The sequence below is a fragment of the Halichoeres trimaculatus genome, unplaced genomic scaffold (genome assembly GCF_033239565.1).
Source record: "Halichoeres trimaculatus isolate MK-OKI-2021-1 unplaced genomic scaffold, fHalTri1.1 fHalTri1_scaffold_1, whole genome shotgun sequence".
Lineage (NCBI taxonomy): Eukaryota > Metazoa > Chordata > Actinopteri > Labriformes > Labridae > Halichoeres > Halichoeres trimaculatus.
In genome coordinates, this window is record NW_027437179.1 from 15,785,599 (window position 1) to 15,797,354 (window position 11,756).

The following is an 11,756-nucleotide window of genomic DNA, read 5'->3' on the forward strand; positions in this document are numbered from 1 at the left end:
TGTAGATGTGTGAGAAAGCAGGCTACTCTCTTTGTGACCATTTTTTTTTTTTTATCATTATCCATCTCTTTTTCTACTCTTCCATCCATTCAGTCGAGGCAGCTGGCTGATAACCTGTCAGATTGGCTCTGCTGGATGTTCTACCCGTTTCCAGACCATTCACTCAAAAATAGGTCTCTTTGAAGTGTTTTTGGTTTCTTAAGAATTTTCTACTCAAATTAAACGTAGCTAAACTGAGACGTGCCCTCTTTGGCAATCAATTCAAGGTTATCTGCTGAATATTTCCTCTCTTTTCCACTGTGCTGTATTTGACTGCTTTTATTGTGCTTCAAGTGCTTCCTTATTGTTTTGGCAACAGACCGGCATGCCTACTGAATGGTCCTATGATGGCCTACTGTACATTTATGGCCTGAATGACAGTACACCATAAACACGCATCCTGTAATAAATTTGGCAGATAGATACGAGACACTAAGTAAACAAATGAGTGTTTTCTAACACTGATACCACAAAGGCACCAAAATGGTCATTTTGCCATAAACCTGACAGCAATGCTAGAGTAAACCCAAACACAGAACATTACACAGTGTTTGTTTATTTATTCATACTTGATAATTGTTCAATTGCAAAGCAGCCATAAACCTGCAACTACAATATCATAATTTTTTATTGGCTTTGGGAAAAAAAAACTTAATTTAAGGCATGAGTTTAAGGCATGATTAGTGGAGGCAGATGTTGCAACATTAGACTACCTTAGCAATGCAAGAGCCAAAGAAAGCAGCAAACTTTGATTAGAAAAAAGTAATAAAATATTACACAGCATTTTTCTCCATCGGATTCTAGTCATAGTGACTGTTATGTGTTAATAAGAAAACTTCTAATGGACACATTAAGACTACTGAACATAATGTAGTCACATTAATATCACATCTTACAAATAAAATAACAGCAGTAAACAGGTTACAGATGTATAAACACACTGCTCATGGAGTGCCTTTTGCATAAAAAGTGCATGATGTTTCATACAGTAATTGGTCTTTAAGTAAAGAGAATGCAGGAATGTGCTGCAGTCATATTTTAACAGAATGTCTTACAACAGGAGAAGTCATTCTTCTGCTGGTCCTTAATTTGTTCCAGTCCTCTAATTTTTTAAAATGTATTCTTGATTTTTGTAAAAATCAAGCATAGCATTTGAAAACAAAGGCAGCATTTATCTTATTCTGAGAGGCTCAATAGGTCCGTTTCAGTAAAATAATGATGTACTTATCACACCGTTAAAAGCATACAAACACCTGTTTTTTGTTCTGTTGTCCATGCAGATCAAGCTTCTCCCATTTGTTGTTCTCATGAGTTTCAAGTTGTAAAAGCTAGCCAGCTAAAGTACAGCTTTAATACACCCAGAATGCACCACCATCCACCTGGTCATAAATCTTTAAGTTAGATACAAACCTAAAGGCAACAATAAAGCTTAGCCCCCACAGCCTTTCTCAACACAGAACTGAACGGTGCATCATTCAGCGATGTTGTTAACGCAGGCTCCATGAGCCAAGACTCAGTAAGTGAGAGGGCTTAGGATGAAGAGGCGATCCTCCTCTTTCCTGATCCACTTCAGCAACTTGGTGACAGCAGAGACGGCCAGGGCTTTGGTCCCCAGAGGACTAAAGCAGAGGTAGAGCTCGAAGCCACTTGTAACCTGCAAAAACAAGATAGAGAAAATGACATTTGTTAGAGGGGAGTGTTGTTTTAAATATCTAAGAGACTTTTCTCAGACTCCAAATGCCAGTTACTCCATTAAATCCCACTGGCCACAATAAATGCCACACTTTTTTTAAAAAAATTCTGGAATGTCTTAAAATGAAAGAATATAAAAAAAATTGATGATAATAATAATAATAATACAATAATGATAATAAACTAAATTTATTTCTAAAAAAAGAAATATAATAATAATAATAATAATAATAATAATAATAATAATAATAATAATAATAATAATAATAATAAAAATAATACAATTAAGAATTGTAATAATAACAATATATGAAAAAAAAACATTTGTTGTGTTCTGGGAGAGGTCTATGAAATTAAATGCATGCATTTATTTTGCAGGGGAAATTTTGGGATTGAACAGGCTAAGTACAAAAAGATATAAAACTGAATTGATCCTGGTTAAAAAAAAAAAATCAAATACAACTGTGCTCTGTTTGTATTAAATGTGTAGAACTCCAAATCCGGCACTACCTTCTCTTAACACTAATACCTCGTATTAAAACAAGATTTTTTTTTTATCTTTTATGAACAAGCATGCACTTGCTCTATGCAGATCATAGTAGAGAAAAAACGCGGTGAGCGCATGTAACACGTTCTTCTACACTTGAGATGATTTAGTGCCATATGCTCTTAAATACCTGTGCTTACTCACATTTCAGGTTATCAGACATATAGTGGAATCATTTACATAATATTTGATGTCTCCAAGTTGTTTTCAGTAATTTAGTCAACTGATCAAAAAGGGTGACAATTAAATTTACTTCACAGAGCCAGGCTTACCCATGCATTCAGGTTTTCACTTTCAGTACAGCGATACAAGGAGCGTAGAGGTCTGGTTGGATGATGCAAGCGGCTGTGAAGGTCCTGGTACAATCCCATCAGCCTTTCCTGCTCCTCATCAGTCTGGTAAATTACGGGAAATGCTGGGCTGTAGAGTATATAAAGAGTTTATAATTAAAAAAAGGAGGGTTTTGATTCCTCACATCTAAGACAGACTCTGGTAAGTAAATAAAGAACAAGAGTAAATGACGTTCAACACTTACAGCATGCCTCTGTATTAAAAATAACACACAAGACTCCATGCAAGGGTAACTCAAAACATGTTCCAGTGGACATCTTACCCACCTGGTGTACAGCCCCGAGCTCTTTGATTTGTACAGAAAGTGCCTCAGCTCTGGGATGCCGACCTGCTCCACACAGTAGCTTGGACATTTGAGTGCCTCTTTCAGGGCCTGGTAGGCGCTGCGCTTGTTTAACCTCTCAAGAAATCGCTGCTTGCAGTCGGACATGTTAAAAAAGTCCTCCCTGTCAGTTGATACCAGTATGAGGCAAAGATCAGAGGCTGGCTCCAGGTAGGAAATGTGAGCGTGGAAAAATCCTGCAGTGTTGAACTTTGGCAGACAGATTGGCGTCCAGCCTTCACCTTCCCGGAAGGACGATGAGGAACCTACAAGGTTGAAGACCAGGTTCAAGTCTATGTGGTGCAGGAACTGATCCTTTTTCCTCACCAGGGTGACAAGGCGATCCCCCGCCAGCAGGATGGAGAACACCAGGTTTTTGGCTTTAGCCGCTTGTAGGCTTGATGACACCACATCCCTGGTGGAGCTGGGCAGAGGCAGGCAGGTGACGGCGCTCAGCAGCAGACCAGGATCTCGGTCTAGCCGGTGCAGCAGGTTGTCAGTGAGATACTCTGAGCCGGCCAGTAGGCGGCGCAGGTCGTAGTTTTGCTTGTGCTGGAAGATGTGGTTGAGCTGAGTGAGGGTGAGGAGGCTGACGATCTGATAGTAGATGTACTGTAACTCTCGCAGAAGCTCCTTATCTGATTGGCAGGTTCGGGACACACCCACTAGGACCAGAGGACTCTTGGCAAGAAATACCACTTTGCAGCCATCTGTCACATAAAAATGTTTACAGCGTTCACATGAATCAATTAATTTTTATGAAATCCATTTTTACCTCTTTTATTTTTAATTCATGAAGTGTATACTGACCTGCATGGATGGAGCGAATGATGTTCTTCTCTGCTTCAACAAACGACACGAGGGCCATCATCACCCCCATAGTGCTGGACAGAGCTTCTTCTGTGCCGTAGCGGGAGTAGATTGGCTTTCCTGCCTCGCTAAGCACAAACACATGTTTTCTGTGGCTTCTCCACGCCTCACTTGAAACATCTTCTTCCTTAGTCCTGCTCTCAGAGGCAGCTTCGTTGTTGTGCTGATCCTCTATGCTTTTCTCTCCCACCATCACCTCGAGCTCCTCAGCAGACTCTATGGGTTTTTCCAGCTGAGCCTCCCTCTGAATTAACTCCTCTGTCTCAGCAGTCAGATCTTCAAAAGACTGTGCACGGACAAACATAGCACTCTTCTGACCAGCACCTACAATCATACAGGGATATTTATAATGCATGGAAGTGAAAGTGACAAATAGGAAACTGTTAAAAAAAAACTAAGCTGTGTTTTCACTTGGCTTGGCCAGGATGTTTTAATACAGCATTCACCTGTTCACACCACAGAAAGATCAAGTTTAAGTTTCTCCCATGATGCAGCAAACCAGATGTACATATTTTCCAAACAATCTATTAAGTTTTCATCTTTCAAGTGTTTGTTTTTTTTTCTGGTTAAAAACCACAAAGGCATAAATCTTCCTTTTGTGATGATTTCCACATCACTTTATTTTTCATCTTTTAAGCATCATTAAAAATATTCAACACAAAGACAGACTGATCGGCAGAGGACATAACACTCAAAGGAGGGCCAACAAAAACAACAAAAAGATCTTTTTTTTAACAGCAGCAATGTGTTAAGTTTTTACAATCTCTTAACAAGGGTCCCGTTTTTACCCTTTTATTCTCTGACATACTCAGAAAATCAGCTGTTTGGTTGAATTCAGTAAGATTAATACAATTTAAAAATTCAAAAAGGTAATTTATGCCACACTGAAATTTTTAAAGGAGAGACATAACTATGAATACCTCGCATCCGAATGATCAACCCAGCTAGAAGCTGTGTCTTAGTATTAGGGACGTGGGTTTACAGTAAACCCTATACTTGTGTACTGTACACATATGGGATGTTCAGTAATTTTCACAGAAAATAAGCATGACGGTAAAAATCTTGAGAAAATGGAGAGCTTAGCACTTTCCTTTTTAAAATTTCTGAGTGCAAAGTAAGGACTCAGAAGTAGAAAAACTAAACCAGTCATTCACTGCTAAAAATATCACTTTTCTACAGTTTTTCAATCCTGGGTGATCATGACTTGCCATCAGAGTTGCACTGCTTTCCCAGGATCAGTCAGTTTACAAGAAGCAAGAAGTCCTGAAGATATGCGACTTACCTGGTTCAGTTCCCTCAACCAGACCTGGCGTTGGGCTATCCGCCCTATCGGAGCGGAGGTGGTCCCCAGGAGACAGAGTACCATTCTCCCACGACACAGCCGACCTTCGGGGTTCTCCATCCATCGCGGCTACTTACGGAAGAGACGCACACCTACCAGCGAAGTCCAACAGAAACTTTTACATTGTTATGGGTCTGCAATTCAACTCGAAGTGACTGAGACAGACCAAAGATCAGACAGTGCTTATAGGTCATTTTTATAATAGCATGACTCCAAGTCATTAAGTTTTACTACTTGGCTTTAACCCTTTTAATGCTGTATGACACTTTTAAAACGCCTATCGACCTCAGTGCTACAGAGTGTTATTCAACTGGAGGAATAATTTAGTGACTTTTGATGCGGTATAACACCAACTGCGTGTTAACACCAAACTTTTATGAAACATATTTGTTGAATGAGACCCATCCATCCCAGGCATGATGATGGTTGACTTTAAAGGCTACTCTGATCGCTAACTTTAGCAGATCATCAACAGCATCTGAAGCTAACAGTTAGCTGAGTGCGGTCTATCGCCTTAACTCTTACAAAGAGCGAGTGTGACAGTTCAATAAACTCCTAAAGTATTACCTTTCATTTCCGGAGCCGTCTACACATGTTTGTATTAATCCACAACTCGCTTGTCAAATACACAGCTACTTGCTAACAAGCAAGGACGAGACAGTGCAAGAGTACTTTTTTCTTTGCTAGTCGACATGCCCTGCTCGATTGCGGAAGAAAGAATTGTGGGATATGTAGTACAATGATTAACAGTTTTCTGAAAAACTGAAAATTATCTATAAATTTAAAAAAAAATTAACATAAACAATGAAAAAGTTTCAAAATGTTCCAGGAAATTAATAGATAATACCGCAACTAGACGGGTTTTTTTAATATATATATATTTTATCATTTTTACTTGATGGTGCGTTCAGGGACAGAAGAAATGAGACAACGAAGCCGGCTAGTGCTCAGAATAATATTAAAAATTGAAAACTTCCAGGGATTTGGGGGGTATAAATCAAAGCCTGCATAATATAAATATTCCACAATGTGCTAATGTGTAACCCTCATTATTCTGTTCAAACCGTTGAGGTTTAAGGAGAACAGAGCCCACAGATTCAGTGATGAATCTCTGAGAAAAGTGTGATAGGTTTCATGTAAAATTCGTGTAACAATACTTCAAGTAGTTTCTCTCAGCAGAGAATATATATATTATAGCTAATTGGATATTTATTGGACTATTGTACCAACGTTTACGAGCAGCACCTGAACGCACAGTTTGGGGGCGGGGTTACGTTTGAACGTACAGCGGGAAGTAGAAGCACAGCAGCAGCAGCGTAGAGGTTTCAATTTGTTTATGTTTAGCATTAAGCCCATCTATTGGAACTTCGTCTACCAATTTAAGTGAAATCCTCAATGAAATGTGGATCATCGACTTCAGCTCAGGATGGCTCTGTAACTAACTTCTATCTTTGTTTTGTAAGTATAGCAACGTCCATTAAGCTAAGCTGTGTTAGCATTGCTAAGAGGTTACGTTTATTAGGGCCACAGGGCCACTAACGTGTTTGGTTACACCATTTTTACGTTGCAATCACATTTTAACGGTGTTAAATATATAATGTTTTTATGTATACAGTTTTACGTCGAGTAACGTGGTTTTTCATCTTCTTTATAACAGATTGACACTCGTTGAGTAAAATGCCTATCCGAGCTTATTGCACAATTTGCTCGGATTTTTTCGATCACTCCAAGGATGTTGCTGCAATCCACTGCGGGCACACCTTTCATTATGAATGGTAATTTGATGACTCAATTAAAACACCAACTAATGTAATGTATCTCCATTTGCTTTAAATTATGTTTTCATATTTGTCTTTTTAGCCTGCTCTTGTGGTTTCAGAAGGCCCCCACTAAAACTTGTCCACAATGCAGAAAACAGGTAATGTTGCAGTGACTTATATATCCAGACACCTGTCTGCTTTCATTTACCACAGGTGGAAATGAATCAGTCCATTAAAAATAACTTGGATACTACTGTCCTTTGTGTACAGGTCAGTACAAGACATATTATCAGTAAGCTGTTCTTTGACATTGGTGGAGAGGAGGAGGACACAGTGGACCCAGAAAGCCTGCAGGTACTTCAATTCAAGCCACATGACACCATAAGAGTCTGTATGTTAACGCATGATCAAATGTTTACATTTGTGATGTTTAGAGTCCAGTATATGCTATAAAATAGTCTGTTGTCTTTACATCACATTGATTCAACTGTATATGAAGTGTATTTTTTCACAATTTGTGTTTTATCCTCTTACAGAACGAGCTTGGTAGGATAAGGGCCCTTTTAAGCACTAAAGGTAAAAAGTGTATTAAAGTTTTTATGCACATTTGCTTAAAAACAACTGGTGCCCCTTTTCACCTCTCCGATCAATTTGCAGAGCGAGACTTTCGGGAAAAGCAGAAGGTGGTTGATGGTTTGAAGGACACTGTGGATAAGCAGAAGAGAGACCTGGACAGTGTACGGAAAGAGATAACGGAGAAAGACATGCTCTGTTCTGCTCTCAGAGTAAGTCAACTGATAAATTTTGGTTGAAATCACATTCCATGTTGGCCCATAATGGACTCTGACAGACAGTACTGTTATTTTTCCTCACAGAAACAGATGACATACCTAGAGACTCAACACAATGATGCTCAGGCTGCGAAAGAGGAAGCCAGACGGCTCAGGACCAAAATGAAAACCTTTGAAAGGTATCTGTGCTTATTGAAGTGCAGGCATATTTAAAGTCAGTCACTGCATGAATAAATAATCTGGTTTTTTTTTATTAACTAGCAAGTATTGCAATTGAAAAATAATAATAATAAAAAAAGAAAAATATGAGGGTAAGAGAGTGAGGAAAATCATTTAGCACAGAGCTGTGGCTGGGGAGCTGCAGTAAGGACTCTTTAAGTGGGGCATGCACTTTAAACACTGGGTGAAACCAGCACCCAGAGATTTTTTCTAACAGAAATTATCTTTTCTTTAAAATATCTGGAAGCTCTGTGTGGTAAAGTTTCTTCATTGAAACAGATGGATGTGCTGGGGCTGTGCTCTAATAGTACATCTTTTGCTTCAGCTTGGAGGTGCTGCTGCAGGGCCAGAGAGCTGAGGTGGAATCCATGATCACAGATATGGGCATTGGTCAGGCAGCGGTGGAGCAGCTTGCCATCTACTGCATCTCACTCAAAAAGTAAGGAGGCCACTGGTGCTGTTTTTTTTTTAAGTCATTTCTATATATTATTTACTGTAAAAATTCTTCTCTTCCTTTTCCAGAGAGTATGATAATCTTAAAGGAAGCCTAAAATTATCAAATGACATGAGTGAGAAGCTGAAGAGAGAAGTGCTCTCCTCAAACAACAAGGTAACTATCTGTCAGTAATTGGCCTTACCCAGAAAAATCTATCATTGAAATTGAAAAATCTGAAATCAAGTCTTTGTTTTTGTTGTTTCAGTTACACAAGGCTTCACTGGAGGTGAATCAAACCAAAGAGGATATGAAGTCTTTGCAGAGCGATCTGGCCGACGCTGACAAAGAGATCTCTGTGAGGAAAATTTTTCTTCTAAATATAACTTCACAGCCTCAGTGTCATAAGAAATGGGGTGCTGTGTAATGTGTTGGTTAACATGAAATGTGGTCATTGTGTGTCCCACCATGGATGCTGGCTTTTGATTTGTGTGCTGATTATAAGCCATGTGATCACACATCATCTTAAAGCAGAGGATGTGGTGTTCATTGCTTTCATACAAATGCCAAATTTTGAGCTCAGGTCCAGAGAAGTCTGTGATTCTGGATCAAGTTTATTTACAGTTGTCTCTTTACATCTCACAGTTTTAATTCCACAGCATTTGTGGATGCAGCATCAAACTGATTTCACAAATTTTGCTGATTTCACAAGTTTTTGGAAGGGACTATCAATGATAAACCTAAATTCTGTTCTGTTTTATGATGAGGAACATTATTATAAAAGTTGTTGAAATCTTAATTCATGCAGCCTCGGCTTTCTGGTGGGGCGTTTCACACCTTTAAGTATTTTATTGTCCCTCTCCTATCTGTTTTGATGGGTGTTGATGGCTTTAAGTTTAGAATGAATGTTTTTCAGTTTGAACATCTTAAACATTTGATATGCTGACTTTGCACCATTTTCAATTGAATTAAAAAAGGCTCAAAATTATGTTGTTTTTTTTATCCATATTTTAAACAGCCTTACATTTTGAATTGGATTGAGGTTGATCTTTCGATACTGGGAAATTATTTATAATCTAGTATGATAATAATCTTGCATGTTTGTGCATCCACAGAGTTTGAAGAAGAAAGTGGAGTTTCTTCAAAAGACTCTTAGCACCCCCACACGGACAAACGAAGCCTTGAGTCGACTTGTTTTTGAAAGGTGCGTCTCACTCCCAGCCAGTGGAGAAAAATCTTCATGCTTTGACTTGTCTTTCATAAAACACATCCCACACACACCTGTGTGGGATTTACTGAAGAGTTTCTTTTCTTGTGTTTCAGCCCAGCCCCAATGGAGCTGAAGCACCCTCATCTCCACCAGCCTTCAGGTGATGAGGATATTGACCTCAACATGACTTATGAAGTCACAACACCGGATGATGTGGCCAAGAGGCCGACACAGGTACCATCAAAGAAGATGCGTCTCAACCCATCAGTGTAAGTAAAACGACAGCTGAGCGTGGGAAGAAGTGTTTTGGTCTTAGCCCTGTTCATCTTTTTCTTCTAATAGAAAAATCAAAAGGCCTTTTATACTGGACATTATGTAACATGGCGTTTTTTTCCTCCGTTTAGATCTTCAGCTCTAAAACATGTTGAAAGAAGTTCAGCTCATAGCAAGGTAGGTCTATAAATGTCCCTCAACCAGGTCCATGTCCATACCTGGATTGCATGCCCATTAAAATGTATCCTCCATCAGGCTCAAGACGAAGAAGGATTCATGGATCCTTTTATGAAGAACTCCCTCCTCTTCAGAAAGAAGACCTTTGGTAGCATGTTGGATCCACAGAGGAAGTTCGGGACCGTATGTACCCCAGCTTGTGCTTAAATGTTTTAAAGATTCAATTTGCTTATTCTAAAGGTTTGATAACTTCTTTTTCTTTTTTTTTTCCTGTTTCAGGTAAAAACTGGTTATGATGGTTTGGGAGGACGCACAAAATTCATCCAACCTGTATCCTTTTTCTGTAACTGAGAACATAATAACAAACTTTTAAGGATTTACATTACTAAACCATCATTTTTTAGTGGTAAAACTCTTAATATGGTGGTGGTGACTTTTCCTCTTGGCTGTCAACATGAATGTACAGTCTATACTTTACATATACAATTTGTAAGCTGAAATTATTTGCCCATCTGTTCATGTGTTTGATCAAGAAATTCTGTTATTTATATTTTTAGTAGATTATTTATATCATCTTTGAACAACGCTCTAGACTGTCTCCCATTTGGTGATGGGAGAGGCTGTGATTCAGTTATCTTAAAAGAGGAGAATAGAGGCAGTAAAGTGACAGATATTTTCAATCAGAGTTCAGATATCAAACTGAAAGCACACGTGTCAGCTGGCTCGAAAATGATCAGTGTTCATGCTAATAGCTCTCAGCAACATGTGCAAATACTGCAGGGGTGGCCAACCTGCAGCTTGCAAGCAGCATGTGGCTCTTTGCCTTTCAGTGTGCAGCTCTTCAATCCATTCATAAAAATACATATATAGTTATGAGTAGTGGTGTGCTGATCAATCTAAAATATTGACATACTGATGCCAACGTTGGGATCAGTGTTTATCAATATATGGGTGTACACATTGATACTTAAGTTTCAGTTTCTCTTCTCTAGTACGAATTTAAACACACAAACACAATAAATCCTGCTTTGAAAATTGGAAATGTATTGATTTTCATTTTATGACATTTCGTTTATGTGTGAGAGGAAGTGTGTTTGTAAGACCCATGTGTGACGTGGCTCTTTGTAGTACCACAGTAATTTTTGTGGCTCTTGGTCGCTGACTGGTTGGCCACCCCTGAAATACTGCATTACAAGTTCACTAAACACCTCTTTAAAACTTTTTGACCTGTTCCTTGTTACCTGGTTCCTTCAGTCCCAGCTAGAAAACCCAAAATAAAAATATTTATTCAGGAGTTTTTCACTCAAGTTTAAAAGTCTTGATTGAGTGTTTATCCTAACTGTGACTCATGTGACCGTCTACATTCCTTAACTGTCTTTTTCTCTGCAGTCGCCTTTATCAGAGATTCGTCCACTCATGAAAGCGAAAAGGAAAAAAGTGTCCAGACCACCACCAAAAGTTGCAACTTGCCTGACTCTGGACAGCTTCCTTGAGTGAGTGCTGACCTCAAAGGTCAGATACCCGTGCGTGTGGGGTGGCACGTCTGTGCTTGTGTGGGACTAATAACCAGCCTGGCAGCAGTTCTGCTACTTGGTTGTAAGGAGGATCCCACATTTCAGCTTTTTTTTGAAAAGCAGTAACGGACCATAAGCCTGCCAAAACAGGCTGAGCTTTTTGGCAACATCAACATTCTTGCTGTGTGTATTTTTTCATGTCGACTTGGACTAACG

General features: G+C 39.1%; 2 protein-coding genes across 2 annotated transcripts; one reads left to right on the plus strand and one right to left on the minus strand.

Annotated features, from left to right (window-relative positions):
* Positions 1–590: 590 nt before the first annotated feature.
* mon1a (MON1 secretory trafficking family member A) lies at positions 591–5,868 on the minus strand. The gene is made up of 6 exons (XM_074666182.1): positions 5,731–5,868; positions 5,104–5,255; positions 3,762–4,145; positions 2,896–3,661; positions 2,551–2,698; positions 591–1,693 (listed from the first exon to the last, which is right to left on the minus strand). Exons 2-6 carry the CDS (start codon positions 5,225–5,227, stop codon positions 1,553–1,555), a joined length of 1,563 nt encoding a protein of 520 aa, XP_074522283.1. The 5' UTR covers positions 5,228–5,255; positions 5,731–5,868; the 3' UTR covers positions 591–1,552.
* Positions 5,869–6,393: 525 nt separating this feature from the next.
* On the plus strand, positions 6,394–11,650 carry traip (TRAF-interacting protein). The gene is made up of 16 exons (XM_074666196.1): positions 6,394–6,621; positions 6,821–6,938; positions 7,024–7,081; positions 7,194–7,277; positions 7,460–7,499; positions 7,581–7,708; positions 7,799–7,893; positions 8,259–8,372; positions 8,456–8,543; positions 8,635–8,724; positions 9,482–9,570; positions 9,690–9,845; positions 9,981–10,026; positions 10,105–10,209; positions 10,306–10,356; positions 11,416–11,650. Exons 2-16 carry the CDS (start codon positions 6,841–6,843, stop codon positions 11,521–11,523), a joined length of 1,350 nt encoding a protein of 449 aa, XP_074522297.1. The 5' UTR covers positions 6,394–6,621; positions 6,821–6,840; the 3' UTR covers positions 11,524–11,650.
* Positions 11,651–11,756: the final 106 nt, after the last annotated feature.

Coding starts and splice junctions, on each gene's coding strand:
- traip (XM_074666196.1), top strand. CDS start 6,841: ATGCCTATCCGAGCTTATTGCACAATTTGCTCGGATTTTTTCGATCAC. Junction 7,894..8,258: donor AAAATGAAAACCTTTGAAAG/GTATCTGTGCTT, acceptor CTTTTGCTTCAG/CTTGGAGGTGCTGCTGCAGG. Junction 9,571..9,689: donor AGTCGACTTGTTTTTGAAAG/GTGCGTCTCACT, acceptor CTTGTGTTTCAG/CCCAGCCCCAATGGAGCTGA.
- mon1a (XM_074666182.1), bottom strand. CDS start 5,227: ATGGATGGAGAACCCCGAAGGTCGGCTGTGTCGTGGGAGAATGGTACT. Junction 4,146..5,103: donor GGTTGAGGGAACTGAACCAG/GTAAGTCGCATA, acceptor GTATGATTGTAG/GTGCTGGTCAGAAGAGTGCT. Junction 2,699..2,895: donor AGCTCGGGGCTGTACACCAG/GTGGGTAAGATG, acceptor TATACTCTACAG/CCCAGCATTTCCCGTAATTT.